The sequence below is a fragment of the Arvicola amphibius genome, chromosome 2 (genome assembly GCF_903992535.2).
Source record: "Arvicola amphibius chromosome 2, mArvAmp1.2, whole genome shotgun sequence".
NCBI classification, from domain to species: Eukaryota; Metazoa; Chordata; class Mammalia; order Rodentia; family Cricetidae; genus Arvicola; species Arvicola amphibius.
This window is the reverse complement of record NC_052048.2, coordinates 186,390,833-186,417,450: the sequence shown is the minus strand read 5'-3', so window position 1 is coordinate 186,417,450 and position 26,618 is coordinate 186,390,833. Positions and strand designations below refer to the sequence as shown.

The window sequence follows — 26,618 nt, the reverse complement described above, 5'->3', positions numbered from 1 at the left end:
GCTGGAGAGATGGCTCAGAGGTTAAGAGCATTGCCTGCTCTTCCAAAGGTCCTGAGTTCAATTCCCAGCAACCACATGGTGGCTCACAGCCATCTGTAATGAGATCTGGCGCCCTCTTCTGGCCTTCAGGCATACACGCAGAGAGAATATTGTATACATACTAAATAAATAAATATTTAAAAAAAAAAAGAAAAGAAAAATAAACTCTTCAATTTGTAGATAAAGGGGAAAGTCACAGCCATGGGAGAGAGATCTGCTCTACCCATTCCTCCATACAAATGTTGACTTTTTAAAGACTACTTCATTTTTTTTTTTTATTAAATTTGTGTGCGTGTGCATGCGTGCTTGTACAGGGGAGTCTGTTCTCTCCTGGGGACTGAACTCAGGTCGTCAGTCATGGTAGGTGAGCCATCTCACCAGCCCAAATGTTGGCTCTTGAGACTGTGTAGTGTCCAGTCCCCTGATGGAGGACAGGATCAAGTTCTCAGGTGTGTGGAGCTGCATCTTCTTCACTATTACCCTTGCAGAATGATCTTTATTCACAGTTCATACAACATAGCTTCACCGGCCCAACGAACCGTATAGATGGTATTTTGACAGGCCACTCACCATTGTCAAAGCCAAGATTTCTCAAGCTAGGCGCTGGTGCCCCTCCCTCTCACATGCTCTGCTGGCCACCGTCATTAGGAAACTGGAAACCCCACTTGCTACGCCACAGCCTCCTCAGAGACAATTTATGAGCTATGAAATATTATGTATTTCCTCATGTATTTCATGCTCCTGGACAAATAAATGCTGAAAGAAGCATTTTATATCTTTACTTTTTCAAAATATCCCTTTGGGATCTTGATTTCATATAATTCTCTGGTTGCTAGCTATACAATATTGTGGGTGTGTGAAAACGGCCATAATTCTATTCTACACAGCCTGTCCAGTGCTGAGTCAGGGTCAAGTCCACTGGAAATGGTTTACAGGGCAGTCAGAAGCCTAACAAGCTTTGTGAAAGCCTGCCTCCTCACTCTTAGTGGTAAGCAAGACTTTTGTGCATACAGTCCACAAACCCCTCCAGTCTGTACAGTTCGAGTGTTGAGAATTTCATCAGTAGCCCAAAGTTCAATAAGTTGCCGGTATTCACGTAGATTCTTCTCCACATGTAACCTGTAGGGAGGACTGTCTGAATCCAGATCACCCCCCAAAGTGTACTAAATTTGAGAATTGCATTGTCCCCGTGGGTACCGTACAGCAAGAATTGGTGCGTGTCCACAGGGTGGCATTGCAGTCTCCCGATGGTGAGTACTTCCTTCCAAGGTGCAAATTATTTGGTTGTTTTTTGCTTCTGTCTTTCTGTCTGTCTTCTGTGAAACAAGGGCTCACTCACTATCTAGTGCTGACTGGCTGGCTTCACAGTAAAACTCACTGTGTAGATCATTTGGTCTGGAACCCGCAGAGATCCACCTGCCTCTGCCTTCAGAGTGCTGGGACTGAGTGCTGCTGGACACGGTGTCACATGCCTTTAAACCCATCATGCCGGGGTGGATCTCTGCATTTAAATCCAGTCTGGCTTTGTCTGGTGAGTTTCAGGACAGAGAAGGATGGATACACAGTGGGACCCTTCTCAAACAAAATAAACAAAGCAAGGGCCTGCAGTGCCCGTCTTTTTGTTTTGAGAATGGGAACTTAAGTATATTTTTACTTAGCTCTTACATATTAAGTTAACCCATTATTATTATTATTATTATTATTATTATTATTATTATTATGCTGGGTATTACCATAAGGCTTGAGGTTTACTGACAAGCTGACAAGGTTTGGGGCATCTGTCTCCTTTGGTGGCTACATGGCATCTCTCTGACTCCACCTTCTTTCCGCCTCTATCTGCTTGGAATTTCTGCCTTACTCTATTCTGCCCTGCCATAGGCCCAAAGCAGCTTCTTTATTAACCAGTGGTAACAAAGCACATTCACAGCATACAGAGGGGGATCCCACATCACCGCTGGGATTAGAAATGTGGATGGTGGTGACGCATGCCCTTATCCCAGCACTTGAGAGACAGAGGCAGGTGGATCTCTGTGAGTTCGAGGCCAGCCTGATCTACAGAGATCCAGGACAACCAGGCTGCACAGAGAAACCCTGTCGGAGAAAAAGAGAAAGAAAGAAATGTCAACACTAGTTGTCAAGCTTTCGTCTTAATAGTTTGATTTATTGACACAGTGTTTCTTGTATCCCTGATTGTCCCTCTGACTTGCTATGTAGATGATGATGACCCTGAACTTTTAATTGTCCTGCTTCTGTTTTCCAAGTGCTAGGATGATAGGTGTGTACTACCGCACTTGGTCCTGAAGCTTGAAGCCCAGGATTGGTGCATATTAAGCAAGCACGTTATCAACGAAGCTATGTCTCCAGCTCTTGGGGATGCCTTGTGAGTGTATGTACATGCCATTGTGTGCAAGTGTGTGTGTGTGTTTATATGTACATGCCATTGTGTGTGTACATGCCATTGTGTGTGTACATGCCGTTGTGTGCATGTGGAAGCCAGAGGACAACTTGCAGGCGTTGGTTCTCCCTCTCCACCGTGTGAGTTCTATGGCTCAAACTCAGGTTGTTGGTCTTGGCCGTAAGTACCTCCAACACCCTGGGCCATCTCTCTGGTCTGTGATTATTTTAAACATTGCTGAGTGGTCTGAAGTTCTTTGTGAGTCTGTAACCTCTCCTGTCTCCCTGTGGGCACTGAGTCTTACAGCTTTGGTTTTCCCGACTGAACAGACCATTTCCTCCCAGCTATGAGGCAACCTAAGGTAGGACCTGGGCTTCTGATCGTTTGTTCTCTCTTCATTTTTAACCCCCAAAGATTGACACTATTCTTGTATATTTGGCTATGAAGTTACAATTATTTATAAATACACATCTAAGCTAGTCACAGCAGAATATATCTGGTTTCTGCTACTCAGGATGTTAATGCAGAGGCAAGAGTATTCCTTGACCCCAGGAATTTTTTTTTTTTTGAGGCAGGGTCTCTCTGTGTAGCTCTGGTTGTCCTAGACCTCACTATGCACACCAGGCTGGTATGGAACTCACAGAGATCTCTCTGCCTCTGCTTCCCAAGTGCTGGGATTAAAGACATGCTATGGCTAGATTTTAATTTTTTATTTTATGTGCGTGTGTGTGTGTGTGTGTGTGTGTGTGTGTTTGACTTTTTTCAAGATGGGGTTTCTCTTTGTAACAGCCTTGGCTGTCCTGGAACTTGCTTTGTAGACAAGGCTGGTCTTGAAATCACTGAAATTCTCCTGCCTCCTGGGTGTTGGGATTAAGGGCATGTGCTATCACATCCAGCCTAGATTTAAAATATTTTAGATGTGTTTTTGTGTATGTGTTTGTGAGAGAGCATGCTACACATGTGTGGGTGTCTGTGGAGACTAGAAGAGGGGTGGCACATCTCCTGGAGCTAGGGTAGTTGTGAACGATCTAATGTGGGGGTTGCGAAATGAACACAGGTCCTCTGGAAAACAGCAAGCATTCTTTATTTCTGAGTCATCACTTCAGGTCATAAAACAGATTTACTGAGTTAGATGTGATGGCGTATATCTGTAATTCTAGTACTTGGGAGATGGGAGCAGGAGAATCAGTAGTTCAAGGTCCTTTCTGGCTACACAGTGACTTCAAGGCCAGCCTAAACTGCATGAGACTCTCTCAAAAGTTGTTTATTTACCTCTTTAATCATTTATTTGTTCATTAATTTAGAATGTTGATGCTTAAGCCCAGGGCCTACTGCGCGCTAGGCAAGTGCCCTACCACCAAGACATAGTCTCCCATCCACCTCCCTTAGTTTTTGGTGGCATATACCTTTAATCCTAGCACTCAGGAGGCAGAGGCAGGAGGAGCTCTGTGAGTTCAAGGCCAGCCTGATCTACAGAGTAAGTTCCAGTACAGGCACCAAAGCTAAGAGAAACCCTGTCTCCAAAAAAAAAAAGATGGGAGGAGGTGAAAATTTGTAATAATAAATAGAATTTTAAAAAAGAACAAATAAATACAAAAACAACAACAACCCAAAAATTACTTTTTTTTTGGTAAATTGGGAGAACAGTAGGTCTCAAGTGACAGTTATGAAAATGAAAAGGAAAATGGGTAGTCTTCCGTAGTCTTTCCCAGAATTCCAAGAAGGTTCTTACCACAGAAGAAATGACGGAACTAGAAGACTGCCATCTTATGGCTTTGAAGAAACAACTCAGGACCCATAAGCAGGCTCTACAAGCAGCGGGTGATGTATTGGTGTTCACAGTCAGCATGGAGAGCTGTCTCATGTGGCAGACACAGTGGGACTTCTGCTGGAGAGATTCTCCAGTCTGACATATGGATGCCAAGTGTCTCCTGTGACATGCTACCTGACCTCACGTCACAGCAATTACCTGGCACTAATCGCCTTTTAGCAGACTGCTCCCTTTGTCCATCTACATTACTGTAATGAGATACTCGAGGCTTGATAACTTACTATGAAAAGGGGTTTATTTAGCTCATGGGTTAAAAGTCACAGTGCTTGCCCTGGTGAGAGGCCTGTTTGCTGTATAACATCATGGTCCATGACATTACAATGACATACATTTGTTGGAGAGGGAGAGAGCTCATGGTGGGTCAGAAACAGTGAGGGAAGCCGGGCGGTGGTGGCGCACGCCTTTAATCCCAGCACTCGGGAGGCAGAGGCAGGCGGATCTCTGTGAGTTCGAGACCAGCCTGGTCTACAAGAGCTAGTTCCAGGACAGGCTCCAAAGCTGCAGAGAAACCCTGTCTCGAAAAACCAAAAAAAAAAAAAAAAAAAAAAAAAAAAAAAAAAAAAAGAAACAGTGAGGGAGAGGAACCAAATTTGCAGTTTTTGTTATGGCTCTGTCTGGAGAGAACTAAGCTGAGCCTTCGTTGTTGAGGAACTGGATCCTTCAGGGGGTATGCCTAGTACAAGAAAGTTAAGTCATCAGTGCTTGGCTTGAAAGAGATCTTGGGACTGACTCTAAGCCCTCCCTTCCATTCTGTTTCCCAGCCTCCAACACACAGCCTCCCTCCTGCTGCCACCACAGGCCCTCTGTGAATTGAAATCTGAAATCTCTGAACCTGAGTCAAAATTAGCTTCTCCTTGGGCACTTTCTTGGTGGCTGAAGGCTGATGAGTACCCAGAATCTGAGGGAATGCCCCTAGTAACTTACATTTTAGGAAGATGTTATGAGTGAGCCAAAAGGACAGCTCAGGGAGTAGTGACACTTGTCACCAAACCGGACAATCTGAGTTCAATTTTTGGCACCCACGAGTAGGAGAGAACTGACTCCATGGATATGCCACAACACTTGTGTGTGCGTGCGTGCGCATGCGCACGTAAAAACAATCCATAGGACGCTTGAGTGAGCGGGTGTAAAGGGCCTCCTGCTTAAGCAGGCAGGAGCTGCGCAAGACAGGCTCTCTCCATTGCTCTTCCTGTCCTGCCATGGTGGATTCACGTGTGGACCCATTATGAAGGTCAGAATCTAAGTTCCATCCTGTCTCCCTCTGTTGGCTAAGGTCAAGCTCCCACTCCTACCTGACGTCCTCAGGAGAAACGGGAGGACAATATAAGGCTGACCTTAGGGAAGTCGGACTAAGAGGGGAGGACAGAGATGGCCTGAAGGACTGGCTTCCCGCAGGATGTGTGTGCTCCCTCCATCTCAGTACAACCGGGGTGCTAGAAAGAGTGCAGGGAAAGGGGGTGACAGAGCCACGGCAGGGCGAGAGGATGTGGAGAGGCCCCCATAGGCTTTAGCTAGTGGCAGCTTCCCTTCTGCACCGGAGTTGGTAAACCAGGGGCCTTCTGACTCCCCAGGGGTCTCACCCAACTTCTGTCAGTCCCAGAGGTGCAGTTGAGTATCTGCTGCCCTCAGGGGCTCAGACTCCTAAAGCTAAGGAACCCCTTCTGTGCCGGGTGTGACCCCGATAGCACCCCTTCCTTGTCTCCTTTACGTTTCCGTAGGCTTTTGGTGTGGGTTGGTTTCTGGTGTTGGGACTGAACCCAGGGTCTTGAACTCTGCCACTGTCTATCTTCAGCCCTTTGAGTTAGGGTCTTGATAAATTGCCCAGGCTGGCCTTGAACTTGTTCTGTAGCCAAGGCAGATCTTAAGGAGGGCATCAGGTCTATGGGAGCAAGAGTTACAGGCGGTTGTGAGTTGCCCAACACAGGCACCAGGATCCAAGCTCGAATCCTGGCAAGAGATGGACCTGCTAATTACTGAGCCATTTCTTAAGCCCTGGTCTCGAATTTTTTTTTTAAAGATTTATTTATTTATTATGTATACAACATTCTGCCTCGACGTATGCCCGCACACCAGAGGAGGGCGCCAGATCTCAGTACAGATGGTTGTGAGCCACCATGTGGTTGCTGGGAATTGAACTCAGGACCTCTGGGAGAGCAGTCAGTGCTCTTAACCTCTGAGCCATCTCTCCAGCCCCTGCTCTTGAATTTTTGATCCTCCTGCCTCAGTATCTTGAGTAAATGAGATTACAGGCCTGTACCACCAAACCCTACCATATAATATTATAAGACAGTGTCTCGGGGGCTGGAGAGATGGCTCAGTGGTTAAGAGCATTGCCTGCTCTTCCAAAAGTCCTGAGTTCAATTCCCGGCAACCACATGGTGGCTCACAACCATCTGTAATGACATCTGGTGCCCTCTTCTGGCCTGCAAACATACACACAGACAGAATATTGTATACATAATAAATAAATAAATAAATAAATATTTAAAAAAAAAAAGACAGGGTCTCAGGCAGACCTAGACTGACCTCGAATTCAGTAATGCAACCAGAATGACCTTCTGCTTCTGATTCTCCAGTCTCTACTTCCCAAGAGCTGGACCTGCAGTCTTCACTGCCACCCCGGCCCTTCTTCACATTTGTATCAGTTTATTTCTGTTGTCTTACTGTTTATTTATTCATTTATTTTTGCAGTGCTGGGGACTGAAGCTAGGGCATTATACATGCTCACCAAATGCTCTACCACAGAGCCACACTCAAGCCCTTTGTTTGTAGTTCAGAAGTGGCGGCTACTCCACCACAAGAAGGCATCAGCTGCTCTTTGGCCACATCTTATAGGAAGTGACACAACACTGGTTTGCAGATAATCGATAGAATAACTAGAATTTTTTTTTTTTTTTTTTTTTTTTTTTTTTTACTTTTTGAGACAGGGTTTCTCTATGTAGCCCTGGCTGTCCTGGAACTTGCTTTATAAACCAGGCTGGCCTCAAACTCACAAAGATCCATTTGCCTCTGCCTCCTGAGTGTTATGATTAAAGGCCTGTGCCATCACCGCCCAGTGACAAGTTAATTTCAATACAGAACTGACTTCTGTGTGGTAGGTAATTTGATGTTTTAGGAACTCATGGTAAGCATCTCTTCCATCCCTGTGGTCAAATCATCAGAGGTAGAGCCAGTTCCATCTGCCTCCTGCCTGGTTCCTGACCATTTGGCAAGATGGAAGATGGCATTTCTGGCTTTTAGCCAACAGCCCTGGCTCCCTGGGAAGACCTGGCTGTGACTGTCAATAAGCACTGACTTTTCTCCTTCCTTCCTTCCTTCCTTCCTTCCTTCCTTCCTTCCTTCCTTCCTTCCTTCCTTCCTACCTTCATTTCTTTTTGTTTCTCAAGACAAAGTTTCTCTGTGGCTTTGGAGCCTGTCCCGGAACTAGCTCTTGTAGACCAGGCTGGCCTTGAACTCACAGAGATCCGCCTGCCTCTGCCTCCCAAATGCTGGGATTAAAGGCATGTGACACCAATCTGGCAACTCTGGTTTTTCATTACAGGCCTTCCCCCACCTGTTTCCAAATCTAGAATGTTCCGATATCTCTCTCTTCATGTTCCTGCTCTTTCCTTGCTATCACTGCTGTCTTTGTACAACAGAGAAGAAAACTCCACTATAAAACATTTGGGGTGTTGGGGAGACAGAACCAGGATGGGGAATGTCCATCCTAAACCTCTTCCCCCAGGTCCTGAAGTTCTCATTTCTCAAGGAGTCCTTAAGGACATCGGCATCCCTTGTCCTCAGAGTCTGTGCTGCCCGTCCAGGCCAGGGGTAAGGCTGTGCCTGCAGTTCTGCCTGGAGACGCTGGCGTCTGTGTACCCTGGCTTCTGTTCTGGCTTCCCACGGGCATTCAGCAAGTACAGCGGGTGTTCTCGCTGGGGCCCTGGGCCACAAAAATTGGGCTGGAATCCTGGGAGAGACCTTGCTGGGCGCTCTCCCCATACAGGTGCAGGCTGTTGCGGGCGATTAACTCTTTCGCCATGAGGACGAAGACTTCCTCTATGTTCCTGGACTCCTTAGCGGATGTCTCCAAGACAGCCAGGAGGCCATACTTCTCAGCCAGTGTGCAGGCATCCTCAAACAGGACGTGCCGCTGCTCCCACAGGTCCGATTTGTTTCCTACAGATATGTGTAAAGATAACTGAAAACACAGCCTGTCTTTATTGAAAATGAACTTTCTCCTGCCCTCCCTCCTTCCCTCTCTCCCCTCTGTCTTTGTTTTTTTTTATTTGTTTTTCAAGACAGGGTTTCTCTGTGTAGCTTTACAGCCTGTCCCAGAACTCACACTGTAGACCAGGCTGACTTTGAACTCACAGAGATCCGCCTGCCTCTGCCTCCCGAGGCTGGTGTTAACACCACCACTTGGCCTGTCTTTGTATTTTTTAAATTAAAAAAGAATTACATTTATATGCTGGGCGGTGATGGCACATGCCTTTAATCCCAGCACTTAGGGAGGCAGGCAGACCTCTGTGAGTTCAAGTCCAGCCTGGTCTACAGAGTGAGTTCCAGGGCAGCCAAAGTTACACAGAGAAACCCTGTCTCGAAAACCAAACCAAAACAAAAAAAAGTACATTTCTGTCTTGTGTTGGGAGTGTGGGACACTCACATGCCCCGGCACATATGTGGAGATCAGAAGACAACTTTCAAGAGCTGTTTCTCTTGGGGAACTGAACTCAGGTCTTGAGGCTTGGTGGCATGTGCCTTTTTCACGTAGCCATCTTGCTCACCCCCTCTGCGTTCTTTGTGACAGGTCCCCTCATGTAGCCCAGGCTAGCCTGAACCTGGCGGCACAGTCACAGTCCAGAGATGGTGGCCCAGGCCCTGCTGAGGCTCTTATAGAACACCAAATGTACCAGAATCTGGCAAATTCCGAACTCTGAAATTTTTGTCCCTAGCCACCATGCTCAGCCCTTTCCTTTGATTGACAGCTTAAGAAGAAAAATTCCAGCTGGGCGGTGGTGGCGCACACCTTTAATCCCAGCACTCGGGAGGCAGAGGCAGGTGGATCTCTGTGAGTTCGAGGCCAGCCTGGTCTACAAGAGCTAGTTCCAGGACAGGCTCCAAAGCTACAGAGAAATCCTTTTTTTCTCTTTTTTGAGATGAGGTCTCGGTGGACTTTGAACTCACTGACTCAGATAGACAGTCTGGCCAATGAATTCCACGGTTCTCCCTGTTTCTCTTTCCCAGCACTGGGACTACAGACGTGGGGAGTAGCCCCTGATGTTGACAGGGCAGCTAAGGATCTGAGTTAAGTTCTCAGGATCTTACAGCACGCGCCTCACCGACTGAACCGTCTCTCCAGGCCCTGAGCTCTCAATCTAACTCATCATCATCCAGAGACCTGGGATCACATGTAATTCCAGTGAACTTTAAAGTTATGTTTTAATAAAGTTTCACTTAGGAATTTCCACACCCATAAGTAGCCATTCATTGGCCGGTTGACATTCATTTGAGGGGATTTGGGGCTTTTTGTTTGTTTGTTTCTACACAGAGTTTCCCTGTGTAACTCTTGCTGTTCTCGGACACCAGGCCGGCCTTGCATTCAGAGACGCCTGCCTCTGCCTCCCGAATGTTGGATTAAAGGCGTGCGCCCCCACTGCCTGGCAAATTTGGGGCCTGTTAAACCTCAAGCTCTTCTGTATTTTCTCTGTGATTGACACAACCCAGGTGCTTACAGATCGCTGACAAAGGAGTTTACTCTGCTCATCCCCATGGTGAGAAGCTCTGGGGTGGGGGTGTGCAAGCAGTACCCTTTTTTTTTTGAGACAGGGTTTCTCTGTCGCTTTGGAACCTGTCCTGGAACACCCTTTGTAGACCAGGCTGGCCTCGAACTCACAGAGATCTGCCTTCCTCTGCCTTCCAAGTGCAAGGGTTAAAGGCATGTGCCACCACTACCCAGCCTGTAATCAGTCCAATGTTTATCTCACTTTGTGCTTTATTGTGCACATGGGATTGAGTTAATTATCACCAGGAAAGTTTTCACCAAATTGTACTATGCTTAAATATGCCTAAAATAAACTACCTGGGGTCAGACTCCTGAAGTTTGAACCCTCACCAGCCTTTTTGCCTCCTGAGGATCATGATTTTGCTGGCTGTGGTGGCCTCACTCTCTGAGTTTAAGGATTTTATCATGCACTACTGAGGAAAGCAAGCTGAGCGTGGGTAGAGGAGGGGCAAGCAAAGCTGACTGCTTGGAAAACGCCCTACCGATCAGCATGATGACCAAGTTAGCAGCTCCGTATTTTTCTATCTCATGAATCCAGTGAGGGACAGACTCGAATGTGGATCGCCGCGTGAGGTCGTAGGCAATGATGGCGGCGTGGGCACTCCGGTAGTAGCTTTGGGTGATAGTGCGGAATCGCTCCTGGCCTGCTGTGTCCCACACCTGCATCTGCAGGACACAAGAGATAACAGGAGGAATAGCAACATGGACAGTCCTTCATTTAAGTCACCTTTCAAATAGTTTCCTGTGGGCTGGCAAGATGCTCAGTGGGTAAAGGTGCTGCTGCCAAGCCTGACGACCTGAGTTCAGTCTCTGGGACCCACACGGTGGAGGGAAAGAGCCAACTCTGGCAGGTTCTCCTCTACGTTCACATACACACAGTGGCAGGCGTGCCCACACAGGCACACAGAATAAATGAATAATATACATTTTAAAAGAACGAATAAATTTCCACGTCTTCAATGCATTCAGATTCAGTAGGACCAGGCGGGGTCAAAATGTGCTCTCTGGTTTAGGGATCACCCTGAGGGGCTCTCCCACTGACGGGAAGATTATTTATTCCTGGATCTTTTCTTTTGACTTTTGATCTCAAACATCCCTTGGTCTAGATTTTGGGTTCCTATTTCGAGTTCACGCATTGGGAGGCATCCTGGCAAAGGGGATGGTGTAGGCGGGACTACACTGGTTTCTAAGGACCACACTGGTTTCTAAGGACCACGCAGACTTTTCGCATCCAGTAGCATCCCTATCAGAGTACTCCAGAGTATCGTCCCAAGTGTGGACCACAGCAGCACCAACGTACGTGATGTGGGAGAGTCTTCTGTTTGTGTTGATTTCATTCGATAATAAAGAAACTGTCTTGGCCCGTTTAGTAGGCCAGCCCTTAGGTGGGTGGAGTAGACAGAACAGGAAGAAGGAAGTGAGGTGGATGCCTCGCGCAGTCGCCATGCCTCTCCTCTCTGAGCCAGTCGCCATGAAGCCACCAGGTCAGACATGCTGAATCCTTCCCAGTAAGACACCACTTTGTGGTGTTACACAGATTATTAGAAATGGGTTAGTCAAGATGTTAGCCAAGAAGAGGCTAGATGTAATGGGCCAGGCAGTGTTTAAATGAATACAGTTTGTGTGTTGTTATTTCGGGTGTAAAGCTAGCCCTGCAGGAGCCAGGCGGCCGGGAGCTGGGTGGCGGAATGCAGCCTGCCCACAGCTCCTCACTACACTTATACACCTTTCAATAGTGTCTACTTTTTTTTTTTTTTTTTTTTGGTTTTTCGAGACAGGGTTTCTCTGTAGCTTTGGAGCCTGTCCTGGAACTAGCTCTTATAGACCAGGCTGGTCTCGAACTCACAGAGATCCGTCTGCCTCTGCCTCCCGAGTGCTGGGATTAAAGGCGTGCGCCACCGCCACCCGGCTAGTGTCTACGTTTTTAAAATCATTGTGTGTGTGTGTGTGTGTGTGTGTGTGTGTGTGTACGTGCACACGCACGCGTAGGTGCCTGCAAGCATCACAGTCAGCAGGGAAATGACCCAGGTGAGGTATGAATGAAACTTGGCTCCATCTGGCTTAGTCAGCAGGGACAAATTTCTAGAGTCTGACACTAGGCTGTTTATTTTAGCCATGCTTAAGCACAGCACAATTTTGGAAAAATGTTTTCTGATGGCAATTAGCTGAGCCCTTTGTGTATAACAAAGATTAAGATATGTTTACATGAGACTTTATGAAGTACAAATGGCTTCTTTGGTAAAGATGGGCTCTGTTGACTTATAAACAGTGAACACTGTTCACGATTTAGGGTCTAGGGAGAATGACTGAGACACACATAATGCCTGTGGGAGCTAGGAGTGGCCTGGCGTAAGATATCAGAGAATTTGCCGGGTGGTGGTGGTGGCACATGCCTTTAATTCCAGCACTTGGGGAGCAGAGGCAGGCGGATCTCCTGGTTTAAGGCCAGCCTGGTCTACAGAGTGAGTTCCAGGACAGCAAAAGGGCTATAAAGAGAAACCCTGTCCTGTAAGTCTCTTAGGCTGTTGTATAAAGTACAAGTGATGTCACTCATAAAGGATGGCTTTCATGAACTTAGAAGCGATGCTCAAGATTTAGGGGGAAAGGGCTGGGATAAGCAAAATATGAATTCTGGGGGTTATGGAGGAAGCTGGCTCTACAGAGAGCAAAGGCTCGCCAGTTTGCAAACGGTAAACGTCTCTTTCCCTGAGGAGATAAGCCTGCAAGCTGAACTTTTCCCAGACTCTACAGGGCTTATCTGTGTGCACGAGGACCTGGTGCCCTCTATGCCTGTGTAGGTCAAGGCAGAGTCTCTCCTACCAAGCAGGGCCCAGGGAAGGAAATCAGGTCGTCAGACTTGGGGGTAAGCTGTCATGCTGGCTCTGACTGTATTCTTACAAAATCTGTGATGCAAGTTTTGTCTGGTCTGTGGCCACTTTTTATATTTGGTCATTGGTCTTTTGTCTGTTTATTTTTTGAGACAGGGTCTCCCCATATAGCTCTGGCTGGCTTTGAACTCACAGAGATCCAATTGCTTCTGCCTTCCATGTACGAGGATTAAAAGCATGCACTACCTAATTTAGTTCCTTTTATTTTATTAAAGATTTACTTAATTAATTACAGTGTTCTGCCTGCACACCAGGAGAGGGCACCAGATCTCATTATAGATAGTTGTGAGCGACCATGTGGTTTCTGGGGATTGAACTCAGGACCTCTGGAAGAACAGCTCTTAACCTCCGAGTCATCTCTCTAGTCCCCAACTCTGTTTATTATTGAGGGTCCTTACTATCTATGTAGCTCAGCCTGACTTGGTATTCAAAATGTGGCCCAGGTGGCCTTAGTCATCTTGCCTTTGCCTTATGCTGGGATTATAGGTATGCACCATCACATAGTTGCTGTTGCTTTTCTTAGACATTTATCAAAATTCTTGCTACGTCAAAGAATCTAGTCTTTTCTCATATTGCAAATATATATTTCCTCTTTTGACTGCTTATCATATTTTTGGTTTGTAGAAATTATGACCTTTAGGTAGATTTAGCAATATCCTCTTTCATGGCTTCTTAAACCTTATGTAAAGTGTTCACGCCTTACTTAAAATGGGGGTTCTGGCTGAAAGAATGGAGCTACCCCAGTATCCCTCTGACCTTCACTTTCTTGCCGTCTATCTCGAGGGAGCGCACTGTGAAGTCCACCCCAATGGTATTCTGCTGTGACTCGGTGTAGACTCCAGATTTGAAATGCTGTACCACACACGTCTTCCCCACATTGGAATCTCCAATGAGAATGACCTTGAACAAATAATCCACGTTCTCATCTGTTGCTCTGGCTGAGCTGGAGAACTGCATGGCTCTGGCTTCCTAGAACAGACCCAGGGAGGAAAGACAGCGTTCAGTATTTATCTAGTGAGCACCTTCTGGGCTCCTGCACCGGGGATGCGGTAGAAGACAACCTGGGGTGGTTGTGGCTTTCACAGGACAAACATTCTCATGGGCGAAGGATGTCAATGACTGTTCAGATGTAGGGAGTTGCCCCACAAGCCCACAGTCCGGGTATATGTGGTCACAGCTTCAGGAAGGCCCTCACACTGATAAGATCATTCTTTGATGGGAAAAGAGTGTAGTCAGCTTTACCAAGTTAGAGACCTGAGGAAACCCCAGTTCTGAAGATGCGGTACCCAAAGAGCAGGATAGTGGAGGGAATGCCTACAGGAGTAGCACCCTGGCCGTCAGTCAGGTGAAAGACATGCCGCAGCCACTAGAAACCTGGCTGCCCATTAACTCATGACAACTGACAAGATTTGCCTGGGAAGCCAGTTTAAGGAAGACTCACAGGTCTGTGAGCACACATGAGTACAGTGCCCAAAGAGGCCAGAGGTATTGGGTACCCTGAAACTGGAGTGACAGGCAGTTGGGAGCTCGAAGTGGATGTTGGGAATTAAAATGCTTTTAACCTTGGAACCATTTAGCCAGCACCCACGTGGCCTTTTTACTCTACGTAGCACTCCATTTGTCTCAAACAGGAAATTAGAATTTTGAAGATATTCAAAATTAAAACTTTAGTTAGAATGATATGGCAGGGCGGTGTGTGGGGGCACACAACTTTAATACCAGTGCTCAGGAAGCAGAGGTAGGTAGATCTCTATGTATTCAAGGCCAGCGTGGTCTACATAGCAAGTTCCAGGATAGCTAACATTATATAGTGATACTTGGGGGTGGGGGTGGGGTGGGAGAACTCTATGGGAAATTCTAGTATGGAAAAGAAAATAACTTAAAGGTTTCTAATGTTGGTATTTGCCAAACTTAATGATTATCAGAATTAGCTAGAGGAGATAATTAAAAATACATATACCTAGAACTTATATCAGATCCACTATATCTATCTATCTGTCTATCTCTCTCTTTCTCTCTCTCTCTCTCTATATATATATATATATATATGTATACACATACATATATATATATATATGTATACACACATACATATACATGCATATTTAATTTATGGGGCTGGAGAGGTGACTCAGTAGTTAAGAGCATTGGCTGATCTTCCAGAGGACCCAGGTTTGGTTTCTAGCACCCACATGATACCTCACAACCATCTGAGACTCCAGTTTCAGGGGATCCAATGCTGTCTTCTATCCTCTATGGGCACTGCATGCACACAGAACATAGACATATGTGCAAACAAATCATTCATACACATAAGATAATAACAAATAACATTTAAAAAACATTTATTTTTATTTTATGTGTTTACATTTTAAAAAAGAAAGCCAGACCCGGTGACATGTGCTCGTAAGCCTGTCTCTGGGGAGGTGAATCCAAAGGATCCCTGGGGCTCACTGGTCAGCCAATCTAGTTCACTCAGTGAACTCCAGGCAAATGATGGGCCCTGTTCCCAAAACCAAAGTGGATGGCACTGAGGAGGCTACATGAGGTTGACCTCTGGCTGCCACATGATGTACACACACATGAACACACACAAAAATTAAAACAACAGATACGCGTGTACCTGTTCCCCGGGTGACTCTGAAGAGCTCTGAGAACCATCGGTCAATGCATCAATTACCTGGAACTACGTTCCCGCTTTCAACATCTCTGTTTCAACAGTCACCCGGGCTTAAGTATCTTCAATCTCAAGAAACTCTATTTCTCCTGAAAACGAGTGTGAACCGGGGCAGCTCTTCACTCCAGGAGCTAAAACCTAGCTCCCTGGGATTCCTATCTGTCAGTCTCCGGCTCCCCTTGCTCCGTAACATGTTTAGTTCCTAGTCCACATGACAATTCAGCAGACATTTGGAGCAGCAAGCATATGCCGGAAAGGACAAGTACTTTGGCATTTAAATTATCACACGTTTGGTGAGGTCTGCTCACTAAATATCTCACGAGACCAAAGTATTCAAAATACTTTGATGATTGAATCTGAGGTTCAGTAAACTGCTCTTATCATTTTCTCCTTGAGTTGTTCTTTGGTTTTCTCTGATGCCATAGGAAAGCTCATGCCTACAGTGACAATTAAAAATGCACACAAATACCTAGTCTATGCTTTGGTAGAAACCAAAGGTTTTATAGAGGTAAGGAATGGTCTAGGGCCTCTAGGTGCCCCTGAGATCACATAGGAGAAAGGATCCTCTAGAGAAGAGGTACAATCAAACCACCTTTTTACTCTTCTGCGTCTTTTCAACTAAAGAAAACCATTCTACTTCCGGCATCTTACCACTGTAACTTGAGCTGAAACATTGTTTCCAAGTCCCGATTTTCTTCCTCCCCATCAAAGTGCCCAGGATTCCACAAAAGCCCCCTACAAGCCCTGCAAGGAGAAACCGGCGGCTCTTCCCAGACACCGTTCCACATCCCCGCAACCTTCACCTGTGTCCACCTGTTGCTTACCTGTCCCCTCTCTCACCTTGCTGGCTGGCGAGCAGGTTGTGTTTGCTTTTTCTCCTCGTTACCTTTGCAGCCCTCGGTGCCCTTCTTCCTCCTGCCTTGCCGCGCGGTGGAAATTGTAGTTCCGGCCCCTGGCGTCAGGTTTGGTGGCTGGAGAAAGCGAAAGGGAAACAAGGGCAATCCCTCCCACCTGCAAGGAACCCGAAGCTCTGGCTGAGGTGCTGGCTAGTACACACAGCTAGCTTTCCTGCCAGAACTCATCAGATCAGGAGAAAACCCAGAGAGGAACTGCCTTTCCCGCAACTGACACCTGTTAAGCTACCCTGTTCCTCTTTTGCTCCGCATCCTTCATCCTCCATCCCGCCCGATACACTTGCTTGTTTGGCTGGGCAGGGAGACTGATAACCGAGATGGAGTTAAAAGAGGATATTGATCTGGGTCTCAAGAAGTCACTGGAAGAAAGCAGGTGCTTGCGCAACAAGGGTCCATAAGATGTCTCATGTCTCAGTCGGTAAGGGTACCTACCTGCTGACAAGCTTGAAGAGCCGATTTCTACCCCCTGGGCAAAGTTGTTCTCTGACCACGCCTAGGTGGCCTAGGTGCATGAACACGTGCTCACGGGCAAAATAAGTGAATGTAAAATAAAAAACAAAAATAATATAACAAAAATCCCCAAACCAAATAAATGAAAAGCGCACGAATCAAAAGAACTTAGAGCAGTGAGGGATTTAAATTAATGGTAGAACACTTGCCTAGTAAATGCAAGGCCCTGGGTTCTGTTCTCAGCACAGAAACAAAATAAATGAAACAAAGATGTTTTACTGCACGTGTGTGTGTGTGTGTGTGTGTGTGTGTGTGTAGTCCCAATTAGAAGTTCTACCACACAACAGAGGCTAATTTTTTTTTGGTTTTGTTTTTATTTATTCATTTATTAATTTTTCGGAAACAGGGTTTCTCTGTGAGACAGTCCTGGCTGTCCTAGAATTTGCTCTGTAGATCAGGCTGGCCTCCAACTCACAGAGATCTGCCTGCCTCTGCCTCCTGAGTGCTGGGACTAAAGCCACCACTGGACGGCTCTGGAGAGGCTAAATTCTAAGTGTGAGAAAACTTAGAATTGATTGGTCCTTGAAGCTGCCAGTAGGAACAAAGATCTGTTTCCACTCAAAGAGTCTACCAGTTCTGGACTGTGTTAATTAAGCGCTTCGCAGAGCCTATCCTAGGAACTGGGTTTTCATGCAGGGAAGATGGTTCTGTGGATAAGGCCGCTTGCTGCCCTTCCAGATGACTTGAGTTCAGTTCCCAGCATTCATGTCTTGCAGCCCTGAAATAAGAGACAACTGTCCCTTGTTCAAGAACACTGTGTCTCTGAGGCCTTCAGATAACCTTTAAGTTGTGACTCATCTTACCCCGAATTCCACCCACACAAGGATTTTTGAAAATATCTCTTTTAAGCAAGGCAGCTCAAAGCTTGATTATAGTTCCTCTCTCTCTCTAGAGAGTACAAGCAAGACACTGTCTAACGTGCTGCCGGCTGTGGTTTTGAGAGCCACTATCACACGCTTAACCTGGAAACTGGATCTAGGTCAAGATCCACCACAAATGTGTGGGCTGGGGCGGGAAATAAGGCCCTGTAATGTCAGTATCACTGGCGGGAGCTGCAAATGTTTTCTTTCTTTTTTTTTCTTTCTTTGGATGATGATTATTGTCAAAACCAAACCAAAACAAAAAGTCAGTTGGCTCAGACCCAGCCCACATTGCATACTGGGAGGGCACCTGGAGGTTCAAATCAAGGGTTAAAATAGCCTGCTGATTGCCTTTCTACATTATTTTTAGGTTTGTTTTTTTTAATTTATTTATTATGTATATAATGTTCTGGGCACCAGATCTTATTATAGATGGGTGTGAGCCATCATGTGGTTGCTGGGAATTGAACTCAGGACCTCTGGAACAGCAGTCAGTTCTCTTAACCTCTGAGCCATCTCCCCAGCCCCATTTTTAGGTTTTCAGTTAATTGATTTTTAATTTTTATTTATGTGAATGAGGGAGTCTGTGTGTGTGTGTGTGTGTGTCTGTGTGTGTATGTCACATATTCGGGTCCCTGAGAATACCAAATAAAGGCAAAGGATCTCTTGGAACTAGAGTTATGGCAGGTTGTGAGCTGCCTGATATGGGTGCTGGGCACTGAACTTGGGGGCTTTAGACGAACAGCAACTGCTCTTAACCACTGGGCCACCTCTCCAGTATCTCATCTCCCCCTTTACTTCATTTTCAAATCCACAGATGGAAAAGCTGAAATACGTACAATTTGGAAATCCACTCGGTAGGTGTTGCTTTTGGCCCACACCTGTTTATAACTGAGGCACTTCCATTATCAGCCTGGACGAATATGTTCCTCCCTTACCTCAGTCTCCCTCCTTTTTTAAACAAATTATTTTATTTTACTATGTAAGGTGTTTTGCTCGCACACATGTCTGTGTACCATGTGCATGCTTGGTGCTGGAGGAGGTCAGAAGAGGACATCAAATACCCATCTAGACAGTTATGAGGCACCATGTAGGTGCTGGGGATTGAACCCAGGTCCTCTGGAAGAGCAACTGCTCTCCACCCCCTCATTGTCCCTTTCCTGTGCACCCTGAGCTGTAATAACATTTTGATGTCTCTTGTGTTGGGGTTTGGCTGGCTCTAAGGTGTTCTGCTCTAGCTCATTGCTTCAGCCTCTCTTCTGCTGGGGGAGTCTTGGCTCTGTTGCTGCGACTTCAGCTTTCCTAACCAGAAGCCATCAGGCCTTTGGTAAGCCTTGGCTAAAAGGTGGTGTGCAAGTCGAGAGAAACTTGACCAGCGTTACCAATGCCATAGAGTAACTGTGAAATGAACCGGGTCTAGGAGTGCCCCAGAAAGCAACATTTATCACGTGACCGTTGCAGCTGGAGCGCCTGCAGAGCTTTGCAGCCGGTTTGATTCAAGGGTTAGCACCTGGGCCTGGATCTGCTTTTTGTGTCCACTACCTTCTGTTTGAAGTATGTAAATCTTGTCTGTGTGTTTCCTAAAAGGTTCAAAACCTATGCAAAACTTGGTTGCTGGGAGGACTCAGAAAACCAAGGTGTCCTGTGATTGGGAATTGCTTTGGCATTTGTCTCTTTGGGGAGCTTCAGATAAGAGGTTTTGGTATATGAAAACTGACTTGCTAAGGTGTAAATTATCTAACAATAAAAATGCTATTTGCAAAGCTACAGTCAGTCTGTTCACCAGAAGCTGATTTCCATACTGCTCAAAGGCTAGAAATCATCCCAAAGTGACCCTGTTTCTTCCACAGATCTGTGTGAACCCAACACCTAAAACAACAGACCATATGGTGGTGTTTCTTGAACATGCTTAGATGTGTGTTTTGTGTTTATCATGATTTTTGGATTCCTGCTCTGAGAGTTGAAAGTATAAGGAAGCAGTTCTTATTACCTGGTCTTGGACCTTTGGCCCTGCAAAAGGCGATTTGATGGTGGCAATGGCGTCTTCCTCTGCCTCTTTCTATTTCTGTGTCTGTTGTCTGTGCAGTGCCATGAAAACCAGAAGAGGATGTCGAGTCCTTTGGACTTGTTGTGGTTGTGAGTCACCATGTGGGTGCTGACCTGTTTCCTGGAAGAGCAGTCAGTGAGCCCTCTCTCCAGCCCCATTTAAAAAAAAAAAAAAATGAACTGTCTTATTTATTTAATCATCGCTCCAGTCCTGCTGCTGGGAATCTTTTGCTTGGTTTCTATGTAGCTTTGGTGCCTGTCGTGGAGCTAGCTCTTGTAGACCAGGCTGGCCTCGAACTCAATCCAGGGATCCGCCTGCCTCTGCCTCCCGAGTGCTGGGATTAAAGGTGTGCCACCGCCTGACGCTGCTGGGAATCTTAATATGCATGATTTATTTTGGTGGAGTGGCGATGGGGTGTAGAGCCTTGAATTGCATTTAATAAAACAAAAGTCTAAAGCAGAATAAAGCCTCTTTTTGAAAAGATGGTTAGCCTTCCAATTCTTCTCAAATTATATCTCTCACTCATTACCTCTTTCCAGCTAACATTTCTGGCCACCGTCCCCTCCCGCAGGAGCTCAGTTAAACCTGACCTGGAGACTCCGAGGCTTGCAGGTGAAGCGGCACTGACGGACTACAGCTCCCGGCATGCCCCTGTACGCTCGGTCACGTGAGGTCCGGAAGCTCTGGCCACTTCGCTGGGTGAGGCGGCGGCGGGGGCTGCTGGCAGCCCGAGTATAGCGGAGTCGGTACTTCGGCCGGTCTCAGGTGCGAGTCTGCGTGCGTCCGGGTGCTTGGGGCCCTAGCCCGGTTGGGTGCGCGGGGAGCTTCGGGTGCCGGAGGCGCGGGAAGCTGGTGGGTGTGGCGGCGCGGGCACGGCTGGCCGCTGGACCCCTCCGGACCCTACCGGAGCTCCCGGTGCTGCCGCTGCTTGGTCCTGAGGCTTGTGTGCACCGCAGCGGGAGGAGGACATCCGAGAGGGAAGGTGGCCCCAGTCGAGCCCACGCGATCCCCCGGCCGGGGGAGACTTCTACCCCTCGAACCACCGGTCCCTTGGCCTTGGATCATGGGACATTTGAACTGAAGAAAAATGAAACCCAAGAAGAGAGCTCATGGTTTAGCCAGAGGAGGCCTCTTTTCAGGTGGGGTGGAAGGCTTTTGAATAGGATGCACCGAGGTCAGAGAGGAAGAACGGACTTCGTGGAGAAACTAGGCTTTTGTTTTCTAGTAACTACCAGGAATTGGGATCTGTTACTTATTCATCTTTCTTTGACTCTTCGTATTTGCAGAGTGTGGCCTGTTCTTAATTTTGATAGGGACAACGGGAATGTGTCCACTTAGTTTTAATGTTTCCTGAAATATGTTAGGCGATGCTGTGATTACTTAACTGAAATGTTTTAGAGGAAGCATAGTTGCCAGGGCGAGCAAAACCAGACTTGTAATTGCTAGCCTCTAACCATTGCTTGGTATCTTCACACACGTTTCGGAGTTTACGAAATAATCGCCGATGAAAAGAGCGCCTTTGCTTCTCTGATGGTTGGATTGTTTCTTCGCCATTTGCCAGATGTTTCCTGTCTGACAGACTGCCCTAAAAATGCAGTAAATCGTTTCATTTAATCCTTAAGTGAGGAAATTGAGCCTCAAAGAAGTGAACTGAATGGACTTGAACTTTCGTGTCAGAGCAATGGGTGGTCGCTGTCTGGCTTTCAGGAGCAAGCAGGTTCAGTGTTCACTGTCTAAGGTTCTGGGTGGATGCCTGTTCATCAGCGAGGGTGGCATGTCATTACAGTGACCATTGGCATGGTTAGTGCTTTGTCTGGAGGAGGAAGGAGAAAGTAGTTGTCTTTGGAACGTGTCCAAAAATAGCAAAGACGGAGAATGTGGTCCTAGGAACCTTGGTGTAAAAGGGTGTGGTTTTAGAACCCTGCCACAGATAGCGAGGTCCTTAAACATCTGTGGTAATGAGGCAGTTTTAAGGAAAAACATTACTAGATTTAGTGTGTGTGTGTGAGTGTGTGTGTGTGTGTCCAGGTCACCTCCACCTCCCTCTCTAGCTGGAGATAACCTTGAATTTCTGATATCCCTGTCTCTGGAATGCTAGGGTTGCTACTGTTTACCAGCACAGCAGGTGTAGTGGGTGTAGTGTGTGCTGGTCAAACACTACCACTGAGCCAAACCCTGCTTCTAAGGCAGGCTCCCAAATGAATGTGCACTCTGCCTGTTTTTGAGACAGGGTTTAGTTCTGTAATCTAGGCTAGCCTCAAATTTAGGCTCTTCCTGCTGGGATCATAGGAGTATACACCTGGGTAGGCTTGAGTTTTGAAAAGAGAAGGGATGTGCGTGGAATTGGTGGCTTCTAGTTAGATGACAAGAGATCAGAAAGATTCTGTTTAAGTGCGGAGTATTGGCACATAAACGATAGCACGTAAAGTACTGTGAAATCGCCAAACTCAGCGATCCGTCTGATGCCTTTCTGTCTACCAGTACTTTGAGTACACATGTGAAAACCATATCCTTGAGAGCCTGATGATTGCCAGTTCTGCCATTTGAGGGTGTAAGGGAACCACACTTGTTTATAAGTTAGACTTTTCCCTGTCCTCAACTACAAACCAGTGGGTTTAAGATGTGGTAATTCTAATTATGTATTACGCAGCCTGGCGTGTTTTCTCTGTTAACTTTCCCGCTTACACAATATGCTATGGAGTCTGGTTAGAGCTGGATTTGAGTGCATGCTTTGTCTCTCAGGAGAGAGTTTACTTTCCGAGATCTTTTTCTCATCTGGAAGCCACCTAGAGAGCTGGCTCTGATTATATATGCAAAGACCCTATCAGGGTGCTGGTGTCTTGTAGGCAGGCATTCAGCTAAAGAAATCACTGACCCTGGGTGATGGTGCCATAAACCTTTAACCCCAGCATGTGGGAGGCAGAGGCAGGTGGATCTCAATGAGTTCAAGGCCAGCCTGGTCTACAGAGAGTTCTGGTCAGCCAGGGCTACGCAGAGAAACCATATCTCACAAATAAATAAAGAAAAGAAAAGAAAGAAACCATTGACAAAGTTTGTGCTTTATTTTGGTGGTCTAAGTGCTCTGGGAGGTCCTGGGGATACAGCTGTGGACTTAGTACAGAGAAAGACACCTTTTTCTTTTTTTTTTTTTTTAAGATGGGAGTTTACAGATGAACAATAAACATGTATCATTAAAGAAGCAGAAATGGGAATGGAAACATTTTATTTATTTATTGGTACAGGGACTTGAACCCAGGGCCTTGCATATGTATGCTAGGCATGTCTCTGCTGCTGAGCCATGCCTAGCTCTATTTTATTTTTGTTTCTAGACAGGATCTCAGTGTCACCCAGGCTGTTGTCTGTTATTACTCTTCGTAGTCCATACAGGCCTTGAAATGGCAGTGCCTGTTGTCGGCTTTGAGTAGGTGGGACTGACCATATTTCGTGTTATCTCCAAGGCCAGTGCATTTAGTGTTTTGTGATGATGAAGTCTTGTGATGCTGACCTCGAACCGCTGGGTACTTGAGAGCAGTCTCACCTCCACCTCCCTCCTAGCTGGGTGCTGCAGTATCCTGCTCACGGCACCTCACTGTGAAGCTCTGGTGTCTCGTAGGCAGGCCTAGAACTTGCTTTGTGGACCAGGCTGACCTCAAACACCTCTGCATCCTGGATGCTGGCATTAAATGTGACCACACCTGGCCCCAAGGGGAAGTATTTTTGATGAGTGGTCTGAGTAGTTCTTGGGGAGGTGACATCTGAGTAATGACCCCCAGAAAGGGAAGACCAAGCTGTTGTGAAGAACCAAGAGACAAGCACCAAGGTCCAAAAGAGATGCCTTGGTGGGTTCAGGAATCGGAGGTGGGGGGTGTAGGGAGGGGGGAGGGGGAGGAGGCAAGCGGACAAAGAGTAGATTGTGGCCTGGCAGAGGACTGGAAGCTGCTCAGCCGCCCAGTGGGGACTGGTACAATAGATAGGGGATTATTTGTTCACATAATGGGACCTGCTCGGACTCAAGCAGCAGGTGTGTAGGTGCTGAGAAAATAGATCGCCTCTGATGGTGAGGAAGTAAAGGGGCTGGACTGTGTGCTGTGTGCTTGGAAGTGTGTTTGTCTGAAGGACTCTGCTTGGGGTGAATGCCAGAACAGTAAAGGAACTCATCAGACGGGGTTTGGAGATGGGAGGTGGGGTGGGAAGCGGGGGCGGCCTTACTGTTACTATCCACCCTTTTATATCATTTGATGTTCTGCTCTGTGGTTTGTATTCGAGGCCTCTTCCCACAAAGCTCATTTGGTGAGGTCCTGATTCCCAGGTGCCAGTGCTGCTGAGAGTGATTGCATCATCAGGATGCTAACTTCATCAACAGTTAAGCTACCGCTGAATTCTTACAGAATAGGCTGTTAGGAGGTCAGTCTTGGTGGAAGGAGATCTGGGGGTCTGCTTTTGAAGGGTGAATTTTGACTTCGCCTGCTGCTTGTGGCTCCCTTGCTTCCATTAGCCGCTGTGAGGTGAGCATTTCCCCCTCGCCATGCCCCTCCATCTTGATGTTCAGTCTTGCTATAGGTCCAGAGTCGGTTGACCCAAGCATGGAGTGCCACCTCTGAAACTGCGAGCCAGTGTAAATCCTTCTCTTAAGTCGTTTGCATCAGGTATTTGTCTCAGTGATGACCAAGCTTACCAATTGGAAAGTACAATAAAACAACCTTCAGCCATTCCAGCCCTGTCTATGCAGGCAGACCCCTACCAGCCCTGATGTTCCCTATCCCTTAGTCACACCCATTTCTTACAGGGAACTAAGACAGATACACTGGGAAGGCTCTGCAAAGAACTTTTTTTTTGTCTGTCTCTTGGAAAGTCATCAAAAGGTTGTAAGCAGAAGTTGATTCCCCCCTTTTTTTTGATGGGGATAATAATGAACCTGAGGCCGTGCATATTCTGTCCTTGCAACTCAAATGTTAGCCTACATTATTAGTAGCAATATTGTAGCTAGCCTTTGATTTATGTGTTTCGGGGATAGAGTCTTTCTTCGTAGCTCAGGCTGACCTCAGAATTAACCATAGTCCTGCCTCAGCCTCCTGAGTGCTGTTCACACATGTCCTACTCTGCCTGATGGTCAGATTAATGTTGTAAGATGTAGTTTTACAGCCAGGGCAGTGGTGGCACACGCGTTTAATCCCAACACTTGGGAGGCAGAGGCAGGTGGATCTCTGTGAGTTCGAGGCCAGCTGGTCTATGAGAGCTAGCTTCAAGACAGACTCCAAAGCTACAGAGAAACCCTGTCTCGAAAAACCAAAAAAAAAAAAAAAAAAAAAGATGTAGTTTTACTAGTGTATGAAGAATCATTTGGGGGTGCTGTGAATGTATAGGGAACGAAATCCTGTTACAGTGGGCAGGGGGTAGATGAGGGCAGTAAAAAGGACTGCATTTAGTAAGGACCTGGATGTGGAAGCTCAGAGAAAGGGGAAAATGAAGAATTAATCCTGTTTACTTCATTCATCCACAGGAGGGATGCAGGTGTTATTTCTGAGGGGAGGACTCTCAGGGGAGGACTCCCAGAGGAGGAATAGAGTTGGAGGAAATGCATCCTATTTTAGGTCTGTGGAGAGATACCGTGTAGTCAGTTGGATCCCTGGAGTGTTAGGGTTAGTGGCGGGAATCTGAGAAGCATTACTCTGAAGCCACAGGACTGGGTGACAGAGCAGAGAAAGATCCTGGAAGTTTAGAAAGGGAAGGGAGAAAGCGCTCGCTGTCTCAGAGGTTGAGAAAGCGGGGTTGTTAGGGAAGTATGGGAGGATTGCCCAGCAGTGTTGCTTGCCCTCTGAGGTTTGTGGTTTGAATCTGAAGTCAGCCCGCTTGTGTGATTTTTCTCTGACAGAGCTCCGCTGTGAGGATACAGGGAAGCGGGCCAGGCCTGGGAGAAGAAAAGACCCACTGGGGAGATGGCAGGCACTTAATCTGGTAAGGAAGTGCGGGCAAGGGGAGGAACCTGATTTGGGTGAAATGAGTGCTGGAGCTTGAAGTAGCAGAGGCTGGGGTGTTTCGAACTCATCCCGCGGGAGCTGATGACGGGCCCGAGTTGCACCCTTGGATTGAGACTTCTTGGGGACACGGGCAAAGGATAAGTGGGGAAGACTAGACTACAGAGGGATTTAAGGGAGTGCTGGGGAAGGACCCCTGAACAGGAGCTGTCCAGTGTGGGGCCAGTGCTGGACAGGAGAGTGGCGGGAAAGCCGCCCCAGGGCAGGGTGGGCATGGACCCCTTGGGGTGTTGAAGCAGGTGGTCTGTGAGAGGAATGCTTGCTTCCTGAGCGCCTGTCCCTAGAGACAGCCAGGTGTCCATCAGGACGTGGGATTAGTTAACTCTGTGTTTTCAGAAAGCCTGATGGGAGTGTGGACTGGGTGGTGGGGGAAGACCATGCCAGCGGATGACAGGGGTGGAGGGCTGGGGGTGTGGAGGGCTGGGGTGTGGAGGGCTGGGGGTGTGTGGAGGGCTGGGTGTGTGGAGGGCTGGGGGTGTGTGGAGGGCTGGGGGTGTGGAGGGCTGGGGGTGTGGAGGGCTGGGGGATGGCTACTGTGGTGTGGTTTCTCTTCTACCAGCCCTCCCTTTTTTATGATGCTGTGGATTTTCATCAAATGTTACTAATACAGAACATTTTCACTTAAAAACGCTTATGTTTTATTTACTTATTGAGATAG

General features: G+C 47.0%; 2 protein-coding genes across 2 annotated transcripts in view; one reads left to right on the top strand and one right to left on the bottom strand.

The window, feature by feature from the left end:
- Nucleotides 1-8,154: 8,154 nt before the first annotated feature.
- On the bottom strand, nt 8,155-16,513 carry Rab19 (RAB19, member RAS oncogene family). Its single transcript, XM_038320661.1, has 4 exons — nt 16,435-16,513; nt 13,674-13,886; nt 10,512-10,695; nt 8,155-8,423 (listed from the first exon to the last, which is right to left on the bottom strand). Exons 2-4 carry the CDS (start codon nt 13,872-13,874, stop codon nt 8,155-8,157), a joined length of 654 nt encoding a protein of 217 aa, XP_038176589.1. The 5' UTR covers nt 13,875-13,886; nt 16,435-16,513.
- A 4,079-nt stretch (nt 16,514-20,592) lies between these two features.
- Slc37a3 (solute carrier family 37 member 3) overlaps nt 20,593-26,618 on the top strand; it is a 42,640-nt gene continuing 36,614 nt past the window's right edge. The window contains exons 1-2 of the mRNA XM_038320653.1: nt 20,593-20,690; nt 25,798-25,880. The gene's annotated coding sequence lies outside the window, so the exon portion shown is untranslated. The remainder of the gene's footprint in view (nt 20,691-25,797; nt 25,881-26,618) is intronic.